Source organism: Phoca vitulina, unplaced genomic scaffold (genome assembly GCF_004348235.1).
Source record: "Phoca vitulina isolate PV1807 unplaced genomic scaffold, GSC_HSeal_1.0 scaffold26, whole genome shotgun sequence".
NCBI lineage: Eukaryota > Metazoa > Chordata > Mammalia > Carnivora > Phocidae > Phoca > Phoca vitulina.
Genome location: NW_022589729.1, coordinates 1,514,067 through 1,537,317, shown reverse-complemented (window position 1 = coordinate 1,537,317; position 23,251 = coordinate 1,514,067). Strand labels below are relative to the sequence as shown.

Below are 23,251 nucleotides of genomic sequence, written 5' to 3'. Positions count from 1 at the left end.
AAAAAGTTAAACTAGTTTCATTTTAAGGAAAAAGGGAGAAACATTTACTGTAACAATGCACACAGTTAAGATACTCCACCACACAAAATATCCAAACCTTAAATGCTGGTTATATGCAAAGACGCTTACCAAACGCTTGGTTTTCTCTGAAATATCAGACTTCTTTTGGGAATTTCCGTCCTGGAGCACTATCTAAGGAAAAACGCCAATAAACTGTTTTCTGTGATGATTCAAAACAGATTTAAATTTAGCCACTCAGTGCGTTCTCATAAAATAAAGGTAAGGAAGGAGAGAAGTTAAATGGATTAGACCAGATATTCTCAAACTTCCTCTGTTTACGATGCCCCCAGGCCAGAAGAAATACCTAACGGTTTCTTTACTAAGTAAGAGAGTCCAAATAACTGCATAAGTATTTACATCCTAACAACTTAGTAGCCCTTTGAAAAAATTATGCATACAAATTGGAAAAAAATAATGTTTATTTTATTCTTAAATAACCACAACTACTTCCAAATTGGATGTGTGTACCTATTGGACCCTGCACAAATTCACACACGTTGGAATCAGATTGGACACAGACATTCTCATTTCCTGTTCTGTGAGGTTGTTCACGTAGTACTGGTTTTTCACCACGACAAATGCCAGAACCCAGGTTCACAAAGATATGAATGGAAGGCAATGTGCCTTGAGCTAGGAGTTCAAGCAGGGTACAAGAGATGCTAACAATCACTGTTTCCCATAAAATTTTAAAATATCCCAAAGCCCCTGAAGTCCAGGGTGCCTCCGTAGAGTTTGGGAACAGCAAGTTTAGAAAAAGGCAAATCCTAAAAAATTCTAGTCAACAAGACAGCACAGGACTTGGGCAACACAAATTGATAACCATGGTTGACAGAAATATATATCCATTATAAGGAGCACAAGTGGGCACAGCAATATACCCTAGATCTTTTGTAACTGAAAGTAACGTCCTCTTACGTCCTCCACAGCCAAAAGAAAAAAAAACAAAGTTGTTTTTAATTTATGTGAACTGTGAAAATAAAATGAAACCTCGCTCACATGGAGTCGGGAGGCCAGGAGGGGGAGCTCTCACCCCCCACGAAGCCGTGTCAACTCCAAGAAGCCTCATCAACTAGGCCCCACACCAGGGCAAGAGGTCCACTGAGTCTCTACAGGAAAGCCTCTTTCCCTGCAACTCCCCCAATGAGAAACCATCACCACCCTCATGCTAGGTTAGTCTTTTCTGAGCCCAAGAAAGGTGGTTCTCTTAGCGTTCTCAAAGTTCCTGCATAGCAATTACTTTGCCGTGCTTTCTGCTTTTATTCCCTAGCTGTGAGCAAAAACAAAACCAAAGTGCCCAAAAAGAAGAATTTTTTGTCATATAATGAATCAAACTCTGTGTTTAGACTCCTGCTTTTCTTCCAAGGACTCTGATTCCAAACAACCCCTCCCAACCTCCTCCTTCTTCTCCATAAAATAACATTTCTCTCCTTTGTTTGTTGGACGAGCCTATGGTTTTTGCTGCAGTTTACTTGTACCAAATTGCAATTCTCTGCTATTCCCAAATAAACCCATTTTTGCTGATAAGATAACTGGCTGTTTAATTTTTAAGGTCAACACAGCTGATACCGTTTTTTGACGAAACTCTTGATTCAGTGACTGCTGCAGCTCCTGAATATCATCTGAAAGCTGTTTGAACTCTGCTTGTTCTTCAACTGGAACAGAACTAAACACAGCAAAATAGATGAAAATAACATATATCAAGTTCTTAACTTTGCAAGGCCAAAATAGTCTCTGTCCTCAAATGACTCAAATGGAAAAAAACAAAACAAAACAAAAAAACTATCTGCTTTCGTGTTTCTGAATTCTCATCCTTCCATGTGACAGAGATTTAAAATAGATGACCTGGCCTCTACAACACAGAAAATAAAGATCAGATGGGCTCCTTTAGCCTTCCACCACCGAATCTGCGTATGGACTCATCTGCATTCATACCCGCCTTTTCTAACTCAGCTCCTAATACAAGAAGCGCGACATTCCCTTCCCTGTTCAGTGCCGGCTCCTGCCTGGCTCCTCTCCTCGCCTCCCACCCCTGGATCATCCATTCCCTTTGCTCTGCCTGTCCTTCCTAACAGCACCTGCCCATGTAAAACTCTCTGCCATGCGCACCATTCTCAACTTCTGCTTTTGAGACATGGTACAGAATTATAGTTTTAATGATCATTTCCCTGACTGCTAGTGAGTTTAATAATCTTTACATATTGTTAATTAGCTATTTGTATTTATTCCTCTGTAAATCCCCTGTTCTTGGCCTTTGCCCATTTTCCTATTATCCTTTTGCCCTTGGTTTGTAGGAGTTCTTCGTATTTTAGGAGTATTACACAGGTTTTCTTACTAGGGACGGTGCTGCTCTGCTGGGTAGGCTGCAGATACCCGCCCCCAGTTTGTCATTTATCTCTTAACTTAGTTTGCACTAAATTTACCTGTGAAATTTTAGTATCTGCCTCCTATTCCCAGTCTTTGCAGCCTACTGCTGTCTCTAAGACAGTCTATACCAGGGCAGGTTAGGAAAGCTCTCCCGTGAAACAAAGAAACTCAAAGCTATCAAGAAATGAGAAGGGATAGGAAATCTTTCTGCTCAAAATCTATCTATCTATCTGGCCAAGAACTCTAACTCCCGAATGACTCTCCAATGGGACCGATGAGGCAAAACAAAACAAAGCTCTCTTAACAGAATTAACTGGCTTTAAGGAAGAAAGAGAGTCCACTTAGTTACTACTCACCTATACAAGATAAATACTTCCAGACATAATTTAGGAGGCAAGTTAATGGCTTTAAACATCTCAGGCTAATTCACTAACAACAAGAATAAAGTAAAAGAATATATTATGTACTAAGAGTTAGAAAGGAGGAGAACGAGTTTTTCTTTTTTTTGGAACAGGTAAACTTAAATAGTCTGCTATTTAGTGAGGAAGGTGAAGGAGACTTGAGGTAGACTGCAGGGTTGTCAAATACTACTCATGATTCATTCTGCCTCTTGAAATTACATTTATTTTATTTGTAAATCTCCTACTTACTCAAGTCTCTCCAATTTCATTAACGCTTCCTGGTGAGCAGTATTTAACTGGTGCATTTTGTCCAGAGATGATTTCTATTAAAGCAATTTTCATATTAGTGCTTTTCAACACAAACAGTGATGTGTTTAAAAAAAAAACATCTACCGGTACACACTGCAAAATGCTTACTCCTCAGCTTTCACTATCAGAAATAAGACATTTTTAAGAGAGAACAGGCATTCATGATGAGTGAATTAGGAATTTACTTATTCACGCATAAATGCTGAGTTCTTACCATAGTCAGGCACTGTGCTAAGTGCCAAGAATAATACCCAAGAAGAAGTAGTTATAGTTGGGATTTAAGTAGCTCATTCTCCTTGAAGGGTCAGATACATGCATGTAAGTCTACAAACAACTTGCTACAGGACTAAATATAACGACATCCAGCCCAACCTGGGTAATGGCGGGGAGGAGCATCACAGGGCGCTTTGTAAAAATGTCTGAGCTATGTCTTAAAAAATGAGGAGAAATCAGCCAAGCAAAATTGTATGTTTCTGTGTGTATATTAGCAAATCTACGCGAAGTTTTGGAGAGTGTGTGATGTTTGGGAAGTATAAGCTTGACATGATTTGTGCAAGGAAGCTTCTATCTATACAGCTCAGTGTCGCTGGAGCTGAAGTTCTAATTATCTGGTGTTACTCTGGCACTTTTCTAAGAATATGATAACCCAAAACTGAGGACAGATGGAAACAAATCACATGAATGACCCATAATCTTTCCAAATTCTCTAAATTGTTGATGAAATGAGTTTCCATCTGTTAAAGTGATTTACTTGGACTGGATCTTATAATGCACTGTTGGGCAAGCATGATAAAACATCATTTTAGGCCATTTTTTAGAAAGCAAACATAAACCTCAAATATCTCAATTAAATAAAGAACACTGCACTATCTATTAAACTCCAAAGGAAAAAAATGTGAATTCGTCACTATTTCTCTTCCCTTACATTTCCTAATATAGGAAAAGGAGCCTCAGCTGTAAGATTAGAACAAAAAACCCAGCCTTTCCCTAATGTTATCCAATAGCAAAGAAAATCTCATTCTGATACATGCTTTCCAGTAACGAAAATCTGCAACTTACATAAATATTAAAATAAATTTGATTCTAACAGCCATCTGACAATTAGGTATCTGTGACAACTAATTCAAAACAGATCAGCACTTTGTAAGTGATATTACTGATCTGCTACGTGACTCAAAAATATGTATAAATCTTACATATTGCCAAAGAAATTCCATATATGTCTCACGGCATGCTTCTCTGAAGTGAATGAAGTTGATAATGCCACTTAAAAATCGACTTGTCCGTTTTGCCTCTAAAATAGAAAGCAAGACTCCTTAAGTAAATCTTTCAAACAAATGTAAAAATAAAAATTCATTCTCTCCCACAATATACTCTGCTCATAGCACATAGAATAAAACTGCATGCATGCTATAATGAACCAAAGTGCAAAAAATGTGCTCTAATATAAAGATCAGAATTATCTTTGCATTAATAACTTAAAAAAAAAAAGGTAAATCATTTTTGGTCAAGAGAGAATAATAAGGAACAGATTTACTCTCCCATTTTAAACTAGAAAACCAGATAAAATATACAAGGCAACCAATTTTAGACACCAGACAACAGGGAATACAGGACAGCCATCCCTAAGAGAAACAAACGAGGTGAACCCTATTAATGCACCAGCCCAGTACTTGGGCGTTTTCAGGCTGTACTGCAAGGAGGGAGAACACAAACAACTCGCGGGTTTTGCTAAGTCACAAAGATCGAGTTTCGAGTTTGGAGAGGTCAAAGCAACTAGAATTTATGAGTTCTAGAGGTCTTGGCCTCTCCCAACTAAACTCTATCTTCCTGACAGCCTCTATAAATATATTCTATAAATATATTCTGTTTGTTCAGGAAGACAGAGCAATGTATCAGCATTAAAAGAGAAGGGGAAGATTTTTTAAAAAGACCCAAATCAAACTTTTGTACTTAAAAAATAAAATATCTGCAAAAATAAATACACTAGGTGGGATTAATAGCAGATCGACCTGACAGATGAATGCATTAGGGACAATGAAGACACAACAATAAAAGCTATCTAAAAGGCCAGAGAGAAAAAATGGATAGAACACCTATGTGCTGAGGGACAACATCAAGGTAGCATAACAAATGTGTTAATTGGAGTCCCACAAAAGAGCCTGGCAGAAAAAACTTGTATAAAATATCTAAATATTTTCTAAATTTGATGGACACTATAGACATAGCCAAGGAGATGAGTGAGTCTTAGTGGGGGTGGGCGGGGGGAGAGGAACACAACAACAAACGGAAAGAAAATCCCCCAAAAGCACATTATAATAAAACTGCTAAAAACTTGTGATAAGGAGAAAGTCTTACAAGCAACTAGACCGGGGGAGAACCAAAAGAAAATAAGTCCAGGCTAAGTAAGCAAGTGGTTTGGATTATTAACTTTCATGTAGGAATCGTTGCTGATGCCTTAGGGGCTTGGCGCTGAGCACCCTAGCAGACGGGGGACTCTAGGAAGGCTGCATCCTTAGTGAAGAGGTAGATTGGGGCAAGAAAAATCTCTCATGCCAGTGAGGGAAATGACAAAGCTCCTAGTGTCTCCTAGCCTTGTCTCTGGGGAGCAAAGGATCTCGAGAATTCCAAAGCTTGAACCTACTGCCATAAGGATTTTTAGTTTGAATTAAACTGTATATGTGGTCCAAGAACTCCCAAAATTTGGAATTAAAAAGTGATCTTTAGCCAATGATAACCCGGGAACAACTGCCAAAAGCAGAAGGTATCCCAGGAGGGATGTGGCCTCAACCCCAGCAGCAGAAGACCATAGGACGACTCTGCTGAAGACAAGCTTAGATTTATAATCCAAAGGCAGGTGTGCATATGCACGCACACACGCGGAAGACACATCTGTCATCAGTTTGTGGTATGCAGCTAAAGCAGGACGAAAGGGAAATTTATAGCACTAAACAGGTATATTAGGAAAGAAGAAAGGTCTCAAATTAACGTCCTCACCTTCTACCTTAAAAAAAAAAATAGGGGAAAAAAACAGCAAATCCAAACTACGCATGGAAAAAAAGAAGGAATAACAATAAGTACAGAAACCAATAGAACAAAAACATAAATAAAATACAGAAAAATCAATGAAACCAAAAGCTGGTTCTTTGAAAAGATAAACAAAATTGATAAGCCTCTGGCCAGACTGGTCCAGGAAAACGACAAGAGTGAAAAAACAAATGACAAATGTCAAAATGAGAGAGGGGACATCACTACTGACCCCAAAGACTGTTAAAAATGATACAGGAAAATTATGAACAACTTTATGTTAATAAATTTTCCAGCTTAAATGAAGTGGATAAATTCCCTGAAAAGGGGAAACACCAAAGCTCACTCAGGGGCGTTGGCAATAAACCACCAGCATTTGATATTACCAGTGTTCTGGATTTGTGCTATTCTAATAGGTGTGTGGTGGTTGGTCAATTGATTTTTGACAAAAAGCGCCAAGGTAATTCAATGGGAAAAGAATAATCTTTTCTGGGGCACCTGGGTGGCTCAGTCGTTAAGCGTCTGCCTTCGGCTCAGGTCATGATCCCAGGGTCTGGGATAGAGCCCTGCGTTGGGCTCCCTGCTCAGCGGGAAGCCTGCTTCTCCCTCTCCCACTCCCCCTGCTTGTGTTCCCTCTCTCGCTGTCTCTCTCTGTCTAATAAATAAATCTTTAAAAAAAAAGAAGAATCTTTTCAATAAGTGGTGCTGAAATAATTTGATAACTATATGCAAAAAAGAAAAAACCTGAACTTTGACCCTGACCTTACATCATGTATAAAAATTCAAGCATTAAATAACAAAAGCTAGAACCATAATATGCTTGGAGTGCCTGGGTGGCTCAGTCAGTTAAGCGTTCGACACTTGATTTTGGCTCAGGTCATGATCTCAGGGCTCTGAGATCTAACCCATAGCACCCCGAGGAGGAGATTCTCCCTCCCTCCCTCCCTTTCCCCCTTCACACGCGCACTCTGGCTCTCTCTCTCTTTCTCTCATAAATAAATAAATAATAAATAAAACTATAATATGCTTAAAATATACGAGTAAAATCTTAGCATCTCTGAAACCAAGATTTCTTAATAGTACACACAAAAAAATGGTTTTATGAATCATTTTTATGAAAAAAAATTGATAAATTAGAATCTTCAAAATGGAAATATATTTTGCTCTTCAAAAGACACTGTTATAATACTAAAAAGTCAAGTAATGGATTGGGAGAAAATATTTGCATAATACATATCTGATAAACTATGTGTTTTTATAATATCTGAAGAAGATTTACAATTCAATAATAAGACAAACGATTAAAAAAAAAAAAAGACAGGGGTGCCTGGCTGCCTCAGTTGGTGGAGCATGTGACTCTTAATCTCGGGATTGGGTTTGAGCCCCACATTGGGTGCAGAGATTACGTAAAAAAATTATTCAAAAAGACACTCCACCAAAGAAGATATATGGACAGCAAATAAGCATATGAAAATATGCTGCTATTAGTCCTTAGGGAAATGAAAATTAAAACCATGAGATACAGCTATATAGCCACTAGAAGGGCTAAGATTAAAAATTTCCAATATCAAGTCCAGGGGAGGAAATGAAGCAATTGAAACTACAGATGCTGTTGATGGTTATGATGCCGCCACGTTAGAAAACAGTTCGGCAGTTTCTTAAAACGTTAAGTGTGTACTTAACACATGAACCAGCATTTCTACTGCTAGGTGTTTACCCAGAGAAATGAAAACACATGACCTTACGAAGACTTGTAACCTACGTTCAGAGCAGCCTTGCTCATAATGGCCAAAAACTGTAAACATCCAAATGTCTATCAGCTGGGTAAATAAATTGCAGTTTATATTTACAATAGAATACTATTCCAAAATAAAAAGAAACAAAGAACTAATAAATGTAACTAACATGGATGAATCTCAAAAGCATTCTGCTAAATTAAAGACACCAGACACAAAAGAATACAGACTATTATTTCATTTATATCAAATATCAGACAAGTCAAGAAACTACAGTGACAGAAAGCAAATCAGTGGTTGCCAGGGAAGAGGGGTCGGCCAGAAGTAATCAACTTCAAGGGGACCCGAGGCAACTTTTGTAGGGCTACCGAAATTTCCATACATGATCATGGTGGTGGTTATACAACTATGTACCTTTGTTAAAATTCTAGTTATACATTTAAAATTGGTGAATTTTTATTTTGTGTAAATTATAGACCAATAACAAAACAAAAAGGTAGAACAGAAAGAGGAAAAAAACATTTTTAAATAGCACATTGAATCTCTTGCAACATAAAATAATTTGATGTATAAATATCAGAGTCAAATGAATTAAGGGACATTTAAATAAAGTTAAGAGAAATTGACATGTTAATATAATATCAAGACTATTCTTATCAGTGCTAAAAGATATTTTCTTCATAGTAAAAAGTAATTGCTACATTTGAGAAAATTAGTGTGATGAATCCACTATGCAGTATCACAGCTTGCATATTACTCATATCCGTGTTTTCAAATTTACAGGATATCTTTTAAATGTAAGGAGTTAAGAAAAATGGATCAGAAAAACAGCTTTCCTATGGACCTACAAAGGAAAACAATTCCAGTAAAAGGATATAAAAAAATTCATCCTTAAAAATGGGATAAACTTTCTAAAACCAATTATCTGTAGTTTTTATTTTTACATTTATTGACAGAGAAGTAAAATATTAAAGTCAGACATTAAAAATTGTTTTAAATTCTCACTTACTTGGATATAGAATATCAGCAATCTCAAAGTCATTCACCCGACAGATGGGCAGAAATGAATCCCTTAAAGATGAAGTGGAGAAAGAATATTTTAAGTTATATATAAACCATACACTATAAACATTTTATTTTCCAAGAGATTTCTGGATATGTTTCTCAATGTCCAAAGACCAAGTCAGAAGTCAACTACCACGCATAATCCTGTAGCACAGAAATCTATGTTTTCTGTACACTACACAAGTATTCAAGCAATACCAAGGTAAAGTTATAAATTCTAATAAACAACACACACTTTTGGAGGTACTAGGACTCTTTAAAAACTCAAAACCTCCAAACAATTTTAGATTCACAACATCTTAAAACCCCACTGAAAGCAGAATTGATAGTGCCACAGAGGGAAGCAGTTTGTTCTATTTGAAGAAGTCTACAATTTTCAATGTACTGATGGAGTGGAGAGGGAGATGATAGAAATTCTCCAAGAAAATCCTGTCATTAAGAAAGCTTAATGCAGGCGCCTGGGTGGCTCAGTTGGTTAAGCAGCTGCCTTTGGCTCAGGCCATGATCCTGGAATCCCAGGATCGAGTCCCGCATCCGGCTCCCTGATTGGCGGGGGTCTGCTTCTCCCTCTGACCTCTCCCCTCTCATGCTCTCTCTCTCTCTCACACACAAATAATAAAATCTCAAAAAAAAAAAAAAAAAAGAAAGCTTAATGTAATGAGAAAATAAATGTATGTAGTCTCAGAAAATAAAACCACTTTACTCACAGATGGATAAATAAATTGCTGACCGGTAAGAAGCCTTCCATGATATGTGGATACATGACTTCTAAGTTCACTGGCATCTAAATGTAATATATCACAAAATCTAAGTTACACATTGATTAGACAAAATGAGAAAAGTCTTCAACCTCAAAATAACTTTTTTTTTTTAAGTAGGCTCCATACCCAATGCGGGGCTTGAATTCATGACCCCTAGATCAAGAGTCATACACTCCATTGAGCCAACCTCGTGCCCCCTGTTAATCATAAATTAAGATCAAAATAACCTTATTATCATTAAATGTTTAAAACTTAGTAAACAATAACGATCCTAGCACAAAACCAGAGTTGTTACTAATAATGCTAGGTTCACAGCAGGTCCTCAGTAAAGATTTTTTAAATGAATGAATGAAGAGGTCAAGTCAGCATTTATTAAATCAGGAGCTATGCTCAGCATTTTACATGTATTCTTCTTTAATTTTCATAACTACCCTAAAACCGTGTGCTATCCCTATTTTATACACAAAGAAAGTAAGCCTTAGCAAGGTTTCATAGCAAATATGTGGCAAAGCCTTTGATTTTTAAACAATATGTAATCATATTGGTGAGATTCTAAAGATAGTACATTTTTAGTAAAACTTCAGATCATGCCCGGAGGATTTAACAGCAACAACAAAATTAAGAAAAATGACTTCTCCTACTAGCAATACCTAATTTGCTAAAAGCTCAGATGCCTTATTTCAATTGTTTTCAATCTTAGTGTACATCACATACTCTAATTTGGGAGTCTTTTCTCAGAAGAGAGAGTATGTGCGAAGACTGTGCTGTTGCTCATTAGCCTCTGAAGACAAACCTGTAAATCTGTGAATAACTACACAGCACCAATAATTTCTGTCATTTAAGTCTTTTACTACTGTTGTCTTACTAAAGCTATCAATATAAGCCACTATTATACCTAAGATTCTTTTGCCAGTGACATTAATTTTATATAAGCCTTTGATTTTGTTAAAAATAAAGTCAAGAACTTCCTGTCCTGAAACCAGTATGCAATATGAACAAGGGAAATGCAGCAAAAGAAAGTAATTTTGCCTCATCTTAAACCCACCATGTAAAAATGCTCCAGTCGAATTCCATATACTATTTGTAAGGCTCTCATATAGATCATGTGCAAGACTTCAGGCTACAACAGAAAAACAACTTTTAATACTCTGATGCATGACTCGACAGCTGAATCACCATCATCTGATATTGTAGACAATGGATGCAAAGAGAAGAGTAACAAAGTTACTCTATTTCTCTTGAAATATTTCTTAATTTTTCCAAATCTTAAAACACATATATACTTATCAGTTTGCTCAGATATAATAAGTGGTCAATAAGATCAGTTGTTTAAACTTATATACAGAATCCAATCCAAGCAATCCATCCACATTAGGGAAGATGGGTTAGTCTTTCAAAATAGATTGCAGGCGTGGGGCAAACATAACAGCACACTGAGGGTGTATTTTTTTTTTTTTTTAAAGACCATGGGCAAACTTATTTCACACTTTAGATGTTAAGGTTTCCTGAGAGGTTAAAGTTTAAGTGAACACTATTATCCTGGGGGTATAAATTTATTGGGTAGCATGGAATTTTCAAAAGTTTTATCTTTTAATTCAGCAGCTGCCAAATACTGGCCTGTAGAACCTGTTCTGACCCATATACAAGTTAATTTATTCTGAGATTATTCCTTCCATTTTAAAGAATTACAAAGGGACTGAGATCAAGAAGTTTGAGTTCTACATCATTAAACCAGGTTTTATTATGTTATTACTTCAAGACCAATGCAGGAAAAATGGAAGGAGACTTTGGGATTTTCTATGACACATAAATAGTTCATTTTTGCATTTAATAACTAAAGAAATAAGAACAAAGCCTGTCAAAACAAGTCAATCCCCCCCTTGGGGCATAATGCAAGAAAATTAATCTGTAAGTTTCCAAAGAGAATTGTTTCTAAGCACTTTTTATGGTTGGAAACCACTTGGAATAGGTTCCTTCAAGCCCTACCAATAAATGATACACTCAGACCACCACTACAATAATAAAAAAAATTTAATATACTTTAATAAGTCTATGATTTAGAAGTGTTCTTTTTTTTTAAGGAAACAACCATATTAAGGAACTGAATTCCTAATGGAAATGTAGATGTCACCTCACATATAAACTTAACATTATTTTAAAATTACACTTGGTGAGAGATTGCTTCTGGATTAAAATGACTGGCCCACATCAAGTAGTAGGGTACATGCCCTTTTGCAAATACTATAGGCCAAGTAGTTTCATTTCTTTTTAAATACCATCATCCACATGGAAACACAATCACATTGTACCTTTGGATTTGGATAAAGATCATTCTTGGAGAGGTTTTTACCATCAGCTCCTGTTAAGATTTTGTTGCGAATATGAATCACAATCTCAGCCACATTATATCTGGGGAAAGACAAAGTTTCCATCTTGGGAATCTCCTAGTCTGAAGGAAGAAAAAGCAAAGATCAGAAACATGGACAACTAGCTGTTCTCTTTATCTGGAAGCTGATAAATATAAGCAAAATTAACAAGCTAACGTTGAACTATTCATAGTAGTATTAACTATCATCAAACATCCTAGTAAGATAACACAAATTACATACACATGTATATCCTAGATTATAAATGTGTATATACATGTATGTATTCTGAAATATCTTTTATTCTGAAATGGTTTTCTTTCTCTAATTTCCTAATGCTCTTCTCTTTCATATGGGAAAGAGGACTTTGCTCGAATATACGTGAAAATCCCTGTTTTTTCTTTGTTAAATTTGGGGGACTTAAGGTTTAACAAGATTGGTCTTGAGAATTAATCCTCAAGGCAAGATATATAGGCAACACTATCAGCAGAAGCTATATATAAACAGTATCAACATAAGGATAATAAAACTGTACTCTGATCTAACATCCTATTTGATGTACACATAGTGAGATGGGCAATAAGATTTAAGATGCACGTAGGAAGAGAGAGGGGAAAAAATACAGTAAAAATAGAATGCTGTAATTGGTAGGAATTCCAATCACCAGATAGATAACTTAAAACAACAACCACCACCACTTTCCCCTAATGTCCTCAGATGTGAGATACTCCCACCTGTGTCCCCCTACAGCAGTCGTTGTCACAATTTTGCACCCCTCCTGCGGGGGGATATCTGGGTATGTGTGGCGACATCTTTGGCTGTCAGGACTGGAATGGGGGTGCTACTGGAATCTAGTGGTTCGAGGCTCATGCTGCTAAACAACCTACAATGCACAGGATAGCCCCCCCACCTCCACTGTAGCAAAGAATTATTCAGTCCAAAAGTCAATAACGCTGAGGTTAAGAAATCCTGTCCTAGAGCCTTGCCTTTAACTGTTATAATACCTGCCACAGTGTATTGTGAGGTTTCTAGAACTCTGACACTACATTCTGAGCCCCCGTAAGCTGACACCTTTGCATTTTCTTCTTATTTCTAGCCGTGCCCGGCAGGATAGCAGTAGTAACAGCAGGAGCACCAGCCATTGCAGCCACCGCCTCTGCGTCTCAGTTGACAATATCGGATTTATTACATACAGATCACCTGTTCTGTGAGGAAGCAGCATAATTCAAGAGCCCCAATGTGAATATACTCAACGTTGCAAACAAACTGAAATGACCCACAATTCTGGAAATCCATTTCTTTAGGTGCCTAATATTTCTTAGAATATTATAGTTAAAAGAAGCTTCGGCAACTTTCCTAACCTCTGATAAATGTAGAAAGCCATTCTGAAAGATGACCGACAAACAACTTGGCACTTCTGCGTGAACACGTGCAAACATCACAAAGTTCACTAACTCTCAAGGCAACTTTTTTCCACTTCAGTATGGCTTTAATAATTAAATAACTCTTCCTCACACTGTGTAGAAATCTGTTTATTGTAATCTTTACCCATTGGTCAACGCAACTACAAAGAAAGTATTAATTTCTGTTTACATGACACCACTTTTGAAAATGTGAAGAAAGTTATCACATCTCTGCTTAGCCATCTCTTCTCTAAGGTTAAGTATAATTTAAGTAGAACCACTGCTTATATGACATTATTTTAGAAACTTTACCAGCCTACTCAATTTCCTCTAAAACAATTTTGTCCATGTCTTCTTAAAATGTAATGCTCAAAGTGAACACAATACTCCTGGTACGGTTTGCCTAGGGCAGAATATTAATATAGTAGACATTGGCCACGCTAATCTAGTCTACAACTGTAGCACTTACTGACTCTGTCTCTGTTTCTCTCTCTCACACACACACTCACACAATCAACTAAAACTCACAGAACTTCTTCAATGTGACCCATTGATATCAAGCCAGGACTTCTCCATGTTTTTCTTAACATAATTATTTGAACCTTAAGCAAGGATTTGCACTTCCCATTACTGAATTTTATAATTTTATACTTTCATTCCATAGTCAGCATCTTTCTGACTCCAGATCCTGATGCCTCACATATTAAATGAACTTTTCAGCATAAATACACATTCCACATTTTCATCTAAGTCATAGATTTAAAAACCACTGATAGAAATACTTGGCCAAAAGATTGTAGAAAAAGTCACTTTTCCAAAACAAGCTACATCTGGATCAAAGATTATGACAGTAAGGGTGCAGCTGGTTAAGCAACGGACTCCTGGTTTGGGCTCCAGTGATGATCTCAGGTTGTGAGATGAAGCCCCAGGTCAGGCTCTGCGCTCAGCATGGAGTCTGCATGGGATTCCCTCTCCCTCTTCCCCTCCCATTCGTGCTCACTCTCTCTCTCCCAAATAAATAAATAAATCTTAAAAAAAAAAAAAAAGATTATAAGAGAGAAAGAGTAGGTGTAAAATACCTTCATAATCATTATCGCACATCCTTCTCTAATGTGTCTTGCACACTCTATCAGATTAATCCTTATAAACACCGAATGCATCATGAAATATCTTTACAAAAATACTTCAATTACCCTACCCACCACATCAAATTCAATTTTTTCTGTTGGTTTCTAAAACACTCCAATATTTAATAAATCAATGAATTTTCTGTTTCAAGTTAGTCTCCTCCAAGATGTTTCCCAAACTCCCAATGCTTCTTTTTGGAATCATCTCCCATATCCAATTTCTATCTTTCTTTGATAGTACAATTTCAATTCCAATTCATCTTTGGGAGGTGGGGAGAAAGGCCTTCCAACTGAACAGTGTGAGGTCTCTAGTGGGATAAAGCATATAAACAACCTAATAACATGTAGAGTGACCCTCAGACCGTCTAGCAAATAGCAGGTATTAACTGCTAATTATCCCTCTGATTTCTTTATATTTCCAACACTGAGAAGCTGAACAGAGTAGATGTTGAGAGAATATCTGTTAAATCGTACACACTTCGTTTTACTAAAACTAGTTCATGAAAGCAAAATTCCAGGAGGCAAAGACTAAACAAAAACAACCTCAATAAATTAAGTAAAAAGTTTCCTGAACTCATTCAGGGAAAATGAACATGCTATGCATGCATAGTGCCATATATTCACCGCTCTTTTCCTTTGATTCTTAGATTAAGTATATTTTTGCTCTGGCTAAGCGATGTGTGAGCAACGGAGATCTGTAGAAAGTTGACGAGCGTCTCAAACCTATTGCCTTCTAAATAAATGGGTTAAAAAATATAAATCCAAGCTTCAACTGGCCAGCTTCAGCCCAAGTTTCTTCTCACACAGTCTACGTGGCAACAAACACTCATCATTTCGCAGGAACTAAGCTCAGGTTGTTTCTGGGACCAACACCAAGTTAAAAGAACCCTATCTCCCGGGGGCTGGCTTCTCCAGCCTCCACCCCAGCGCTACGCGCAACGAAAACACTGCCAGGCCCGGCGTCCAGGCTCCTGCCCGCGCCTCCGGAGGGACGGCGCACTCAGGCTCCCGTCCTCCCGTGTTTGGTCGCGTTCACTTACCGCGCCAGCCAGCCGCCCGCAGGAGGGCGAAGAGCTCCGGAACTGGGGCAAGCGAAGTTTGAAGTCAACAGACATCAGCCGTCAACCGTTGTGTCTTTTCAAACTTGCCGCCTCCTACTGGAAGTCCCGCCCCCTCCACCCAGCCCACTTCCTGCGCGGCCGCGGCGCCGGGTGCCGGTAAGGCTCAACAGACTCGAGGCGGGTGGGGCTTGTGCGGCGAGAGAAGGCGCCGGGCTCTAGGCGGAACTGTTTTTTGCGGCGTTGGCGTCTAGTCGGACCTGGATTCCACAGGAAGTGGGAACGCGGCGGTTTGCCGAAAGGGCTGGGAGTTCCGGAAACGGGGTTGCTGCAGGGTTCCTCCACATCGTGGAGGGCTCGCCGGGCCCGAGGTTGAGAGCAAAAGCGAATGGGCAGTTTCTAGAGACTTGAGCTAAGTTCAAAGTGAGAAGGGAGAGAGGGTGTGGGGCTCTCCGTGGGGCAGCGTAAGTCCTCGAGTCCCAGAGTGATGATACTAATACCGATATTTTGACATCGAGTATGAGCGCACGGCTTCTGTTTTAGGCTTCATTAAAAGGGGAAGGAAGAGGGGGCGAGTAGATACTGTCGTCAAATGAGGGATCTAAGTCAGAGAGACCATGCAGCTGGCCAAGGACGCTCACAGTGTTCACAAGTAGCACAACCAGTATCCAGACACAAATCCCCTGATTCTGCGTTGGTAAACACGACTCCGAGAGGTGAAAGGAACCCAACGGTTCATCCGGCCAGAGCCTTTCACTTTTACAGGCAGGCAAACGGCGGCTTGGAAGTGATTTGTTCCCTACTGTGCAGTAAGCGGCACGGTCCAGAGTAGAAGCCAGTGTCCTCATTGTAGCTTTTCCCTCCCTCCGGGCATCTCTCCACAGTAGCCAGCAAGACAGGTGCTTCCCGACACGGACTGTTCCCCAAACGTGCACGTGCCCCAGTGAAGGGCGCTTCGTACATGATCGCAAGTCAGCGTCCTGCAGCGCAAGACATGAGCGAACTAGTGTCGGTGGAGAAGCCGTGAAGTTTAATTTGGGTTTTGGGCACGAGAGGCCATAATGGGACCTACATCTGACTGCAGGATGGAGTATTAGTTGGTGAGGGTTCTATGTTGGATGGGGAGTCTGGACTGAATAAAGTGAAACATCATGCTAGAAATATTGTGTTGGAAGTAGACAAACGTTGGTGCTTTTTTGTGCATATTGGTAGAGAAGTCTATACCCATTCTAACAAAAATACATTTCATATTAAATAGTTTAGGGCTTCTCTTGCCTTAAGTCCATGTTCTTAGGTCAATCTCAAAGTCAGAATAGTAAAACTCAAAAGTAGGTTAGGAAAGTAGAATTTTAAAGATCTCAGGCAGTCAGGAAAGGAGAGAAAAAAGACCTTTCATTGGCACTTAGCCAAATCAACTTTATTACTTGTGCATACTTATCCTCCACTGGAGCACATTTCCTTAGAGGCAGGGAAAGGGGGGACACCTAAGGGTGGAGGGCACAGCTCTGGAATCAGTAGCTGGATTTAAATCTCCAGTCACACTACTTACTGCCTATGTGGACTCGGGCAAGTTGCTTAACCTAAGCTGCTTTCCACTTCTGCAAAATGGAGAAATAGTCCTATTTGATTTATAGGTTGTCATGAAGATTAAATGAATTTGTTCATGTAAAGTGCCTGGCAGAATTGTGAGCACTCAATAAGTATTAGCTGTTATTTTGATTATTATTTGTATGAGGTCCCTATGCACATGGTAAGCGCTCAACAAATGTCTGAACTGTTGAGAGTTCAGACAAGAAAAGAGTGATCTATATGTGGGCCAAGAATAGAATGGACCCAATGGGAAGAAAAATAAGACAACTCTATAATATAATGGTTTAGTTGGGGGATAATTTTACCATCGATATGGCAATTTGATAGTTAAAAGTATGAAAGAACTAATGGATATTTATTGAAATTATCTCAGCTATAAGGGTAAGCGTGACTTAAAAATTCAGTTGCCTATTACAGGGCAGTGTGAGGTAGAGGGCGGAATGGCAGAAATTTCAACTTAGACTTTCTAGAGTTTTAATGATCATCCATGAAGACACTAACTGCAGCAGAAAATTGAACCTAGTATTCTTTATGACTGTGGCATCTAATTTTTCTGCACGTGTATACCCTCACATGCTCTGTATCTGCCTTCTATTTCATTTTCCCTGTCAGTCCCCAGTCCATTGCCTCCCTTCCCAGCCTGGACTGCAGGGTTTATCAGCATCCAAACTTCCTGTGTCCAAGGCCTCTGACCCAGGTGCCTGTCAAAACCGTGACCCTGAATGCATCCCATAAATCCCCAGCGTGGTGCCCTGGAGGAAACAGTGCACAGGGGCATATGACACATTTGTGGTCTCCAGCTTCATCTCACCTCCTGCTTCTTGACAATCCATTAATTTATCATCCATCACTTTCCTGTCTTAGAGCTTTCAGTGCCTTACAAACTAACCCTTCCCATCCTCAACTCCCGTCTTTATTAGAAGGTGCCCAGTGTAGTCTAAAAGGTGTTTTTCAAGCACGTAACACACATTCACATGCATCTGCAGTTTTTATGCCTGTTCCTGATCTCATTTTAATTTCATGTTCCCTTTTTAGATTGCACTTTAGAGGCTGGATGACAGACCTGTAAGGACTGAGCAGACCTTTGAGTGACATGATGCGGATGCTCAGTGAGACAATGACAGCCTGCAGCTGGGACTTTACCTTTAATGCAGGTGGTGCTCTGTGGTAGCTTGTGCTTTGGGTTAAAACAAATCTCTTTTTAAAGTGATGGGTTCCAGGGGCACCTGGGTGGTCATTAAGCATCTGCCTTCAGCTCAGGTCATGATCCCAGGATCTGGGATTGAGCCCCACATCGGGCTCCCTGCTCAGCGGGAAGCCTGCTGCTCCCTCTCCCACTCCCCCTGCTTGTGTTCCCTCTCTCGCTGTGTGTCTCTCTGTCAAATAAATAAAATCTTTAAAAAAAAATAAAGTGATGGGTTCCAAATTGTTGTTTCTGCTTTGTTTTTAGCAGATCAGTAAGGCTGAAAAGTTGATTCACTTGATCTAGGGTGGTAGGAATAGGTGAAAATACGAAGATGGATTTTACTCCCTATTTGCCATCAGGCACCCATGCATTGGAACAGAGATTCCCTAGGGGACACACATGTTTCCAGTAGCCTTGTTTCCAGTTAACTGAGAAAATTCAAGCCATCATGCAACATACACCTTAACGTCCTGCTTCCTCATGCCCCTCCCTGCCACGTGTACCTCCCTCTTACTTATTTCAGAAGATGAAATATACCTCCTTGGCCTGTGCTGCAGATCAGTGCTTCTCTTTCTTTCTAAACCTCTCAGCTGCATTTGCTACCACTGATCAAACCTTCCTTGAAACCTAACTCCCTTTGCTTCGCTCCTCTCTCTTCTATCTACCTCATACTTCTTAGCTGGCTTTTTCTCTCCCTGCCATTTAAATAGTGTAAGTTCCAACATTATTATTATTATTATTATTATTATTATTATTATTATTATTATTTTATTATTTTATTATTTTATTATTATTTTGTTATTTTGTCTTTATTTTCTCCTTGGGAGTATCATTCACTCATTGTTTTAATCTGTTTGCTCATGAAGCCTAAAACAACTGCTGTTCCTGATTTCTCCCTTGAGATTCAGGCTTTTACTTCTATTGCTTCACAAGCTCCTTGGGACCTTTCTGGGTGTAGTCTGAAACCAGGCCCATAGTTGGAGGGCAGGGAGAGGTGAAAGAAAGAGGTAGGCCACTCCAGATGGTAGGTAGCAGGTTGAATAAGCAAAGGAACTTGCATACAAGACTTGTCTTGGGTGGCCACAAGAGCAGATCTCTGCACTTGCCTGCCAAATCTTGAAAGTTTATATAGAATCCTTAATGGGGTTCAGTCACTGTATACAAACCAGACGCATCTCAGCACATCACTCTCAAGCCTGTGTCCTTGGAGCAGCCTCTGGGCACAGAGAAGGCAAGCTGGACACACATTCCAAGGACAGGGGAGGGAGTGAGGAGCCTCCAGTTGCTGGTGTCCAGCTCACAGGTCAACCAGCGGTCATGTCCTTTTGGTGACTCCAATAATTTCCTAGCCTTCTAGATAGAGCGACTTGGGAGGGTGCATGAGCCATTCCAACTTTAATTTGTCCCTTTCATTTCCACTATCTCAGTGCTGTCTCTAGCCTTACCACCCCTGCCCACACTCCCAAATTCATCTTGTAAGTAGCAGCCAGAATGATCAGTCCCAAATGTAAATCTGAACGTTTCACTTGTCTGCTTAGATTTCTTCCATCCATCTTTCTTATCACCTCCAAGATAAAGTCTGACTCCATAGCCTGGCATGCTAGGACCTCCATGATCTTGTCACTGTTTATGTTTCCAACCTCACCTCCCATCACACCCACTTCCCGTTCATGAGGCTGTTTTATACTTTGAGACCTTATTTTGTTGACTGTCTGGGCTATCCTGATTTTCTTTGCCTGACTCTTACCTATCCTTACTTATTTTTCAGAGAGTCTTTCAAGAAGTTTTTACCTATTCCATAGTCTGAATTAGTTGACTTTCCTCCTGGCTTTCTTGGCAATCATCTTTTCATTCAAAAAACTTTATTGAGCCCCTAATTTTGTGCCAGACAATGAGCTACGTACTAGAACATAATAGTGAACAAAAAAATGTGGTAGAAACCAATCTAACAATTGACCTGACATCTTATATTCTCATAGAGAAGGGGGGCAGGTAATAAAAATAAATTTTTAAAAAATGCAGTTCAGCCTGATTGGCTCCATGCTTGAGAATATCTAGGAATTGGCTAGGTTAAACGGGGTTGGGGGGACAAGTGCAGCAGATAGAGGTAACAACTCGTGTGAAGGCTCACGCAGGAGAGGAGAGCACAGTCTAGGAACACAGATTCTAGACAAGGGGATGAGGAGGTAAACAGGGACCAGATCATGAAGAATATTCTAGTCATGTTAAGGAGTTCTTCCTAAAGGTAATAGAAAGCTTGAAGGGTTTTGACATGACTAGGTTTATATTTTAGATGATGATTCTGGCTAGTGTAAGAAAAGTGGAATTCAAGAGTGGCAAGGAAACCAGTTCAAGAGGAAGGGAAACCAACTGGGACATCATTGTAGTAATCCAGAGGAAAGAAGATGGCGGCCCATACTATGGTGTTGCCAGTGTGATGGAAATCGATCCCAGAGGAATTTAAGTAGACATGGTGGAACTTGATAACTGATTGAACGAGGAGGGCAGAAGTAAGAGAAAGCAAGGATAGAGTCTTGTAAACAGGTTTTGGTGAAAACAGGAACTACCATATTTCCTATCATATATTCATAGTCTAGCACAAGTCCTTAGATGTTGTAGATGCTTGATAAATGTCTGTTTCGTGAGAGTTTTCTGACTCCCAGATAAATGGGGTGTCATTCTGATTTATAGAGGGAAACTCATTTTGGGTGGTGAGCAGTGGTTGAGTTTTAGACATGTCAAGCTCAAGACGCCTGTGGGAGATACACATGAAAATGTCCAGAGCCATGGCATTTGGAAGAGATCAGTGGATTCTTTGTATACTTAAAAAAAATAAAAGTTTATGTTATATTGAAATGATCTGTTTTATGTCTGTCTCAACTACTACACAGAGCTGGTTCTTAATGACTTGATTCCTGAGCACCTAACACCACGTCTGGCACAAACTGAGCACCCAGTTAATGTTTGTTGTTGGAATGAACTACTCCTTTTTAAAAATGATTCATCTGACAGGGAGAAATCAGTCATAGTAGTAGCCTCTGAAGAGGAAAACGGGGAGGGGGTGGGTCAGAGTGAAAGGAGATTTTGATTGTATATACTTTGGGTCTTTATGCTCTCCCCCTCAATGTGCTTTTATTTCTTAAGACAAAATAAAAGGATGACCAAAAAAGTGTTCTATTCAACTTTTGTGGACTTTAAACTGAAAACCACACTCTGACTGTGGTCTGATTGGTGTAAGGTAGGATAGTAATGCTGTCTGAAATCATGACAGCATTTTTGACACATCACATTGACTGATTCACAGATTTGTTGGTTGTATCATTGATGCCATTATTCAACTCACCTAATATTATTATTTTTTTTTAATTTTTTTATTGTTATGTTAATCCCCATACATTACATCATTAGTTTTAGATATAGTGTTCCATGATTCATTGTTTGTGCATAACACCCAGTGCTCCATGCAGAACGTGCCCTCCTCAATACCCATCACCAGGCTAACCCATCCTCCTCAACTCACCTAATATTATTAATAATATTCATTTCTTAAAAATGATGACTAACCATGAGTAGCAGGCTGAAGTAAAATTATGAACACACATTTCATATGAAGGGCATAAGAAAAAATCTTTGAAACTACATATGAGAGATGCAGATAACACCTAATGCAAAGAAGTGTCATAGTTTTATGCTTGCCTAACATTTTGTAAGAGAGAAAACAATTTGTCATCTAACATCTATTGCTTGGCAACATTACAAGTTATATCTAATATGCAAAACCCTTTATCACAAGTGTTGGAATATCCTTTGCACATTTTAACCATAGTTAATTATGAACGAATAAGTAAAAATGTATAATGCTTTTATAGATTTTTGAATTACTATTTTAGTTTGGGGCTATATATCTACTGGAAAATGCACCAATATTTAAAGAAAATAGCAAATTCTAGCAACATTTCTGTATGCACAGCATGTTCACTGGGTGGCATGCTTGTATTAACGTTACCCTTATGCCCCTTGAAAGTCAACAGAAGTAGAGTGATAAACATCGAACACAATGTTCTAGGTAGAAAAAATTAGATTCTAAATTTATTGGCTTTAAAATACATGTTTAGAGTTCAGGCTTAAGAAAAACAGCATTGAAGTCAAAGTAGCCGTCTGCTCTATCTTTTAATCATTCCAGACCTATTGATCTACTTCATTCCTCAGCTGTGTTCATCTTTGTTAGTGGATTTGGAAACTGAGCTCTACATTTGCAATGGTTTAAATATTATTTTTGTTATGGGCTCAAATGGAATTTTTAGTGTGAAGCCATAAAATACATGTCCTTTGCTCATTTTTGATGAGCTCTACACCAGATCCAAGGGAGAAAATACATGGTGTGTTATACTTGAACCCCTCTAGTATCCTCCCCCCAACCTTTCACACCAACACCTTCTTTTAACACAGTTAATTTAGAGCAGCTTAGGGATTAATTGGACATTGATAAAAATATTTGTCCAATGTGACTTTTTTTTTCAAATATAATCTTCATGCCCTGAGTATTTCCAATGTTGGCATTATAATATCCTGTTAGTGTTTCCAGTTATTTCAAGGGAGTTCATGAGAGTCACAAGAAAAAATATTAATGTTAATCAATTTAAGTAACAACACAGATGAACAGAGCGGGGAAAAAAGGAGAGGCATACCAGAAGAGAGACTCTCAATGGTAGGGAACAAAATTAGGGTCGATGGAGGGAAGTGGGTGGGGGATGGGCTAGATGTGATGAGCCCTGGGTGTTGTGTGTAAGTAATGAAT

The 23,251-nt window shown here is 38.9% G+C and overlaps 1 protein-coding gene across 1 annotated transcript in view; it reads right to left on the bottom strand.

The window, feature by feature from the left end:
• Window positions 1–15,763, bottom strand: part of NUF2 (NUF2 component of NDC80 kinetochore complex) — a 30,191-nt gene extending 14,428 nt beyond the window's left edge. Inside the window, exons 1-9 of the mRNA XM_032422291.1 lie at window positions 15,660–15,763; window positions 12,033–12,172; window positions 10,769–10,843; window positions 9,670–9,746; window positions 8,907–8,968; window positions 4,331–4,428; window positions 3,075–3,148; window positions 1,627–1,723; window positions 130–192 (exon numbers count right to left, since the gene is read on the bottom strand). Coding sequence (XP_032278182.1) covers window positions 130–192; window positions 1,627–1,723; window positions 3,075–3,148; window positions 4,331–4,428; window positions 8,907–8,968; window positions 9,670–9,746; window positions 10,769–10,843; window positions 12,033–12,155 — 669 coding nt within the window. The 5' untranslated portion in view covers window positions 12,156–12,172; window positions 15,660–15,763. The remainder of the gene's footprint in view (window positions 1–129; window positions 193–1,626; window positions 1,724–3,074; window positions 3,149–4,330; window positions 4,429–8,906; window positions 8,969–9,669; window positions 9,747–10,768; window positions 10,844–12,032; window positions 12,173–15,659) is intronic.
• Window positions 15,764–23,251: the final 7,488 nt, after the last annotated feature.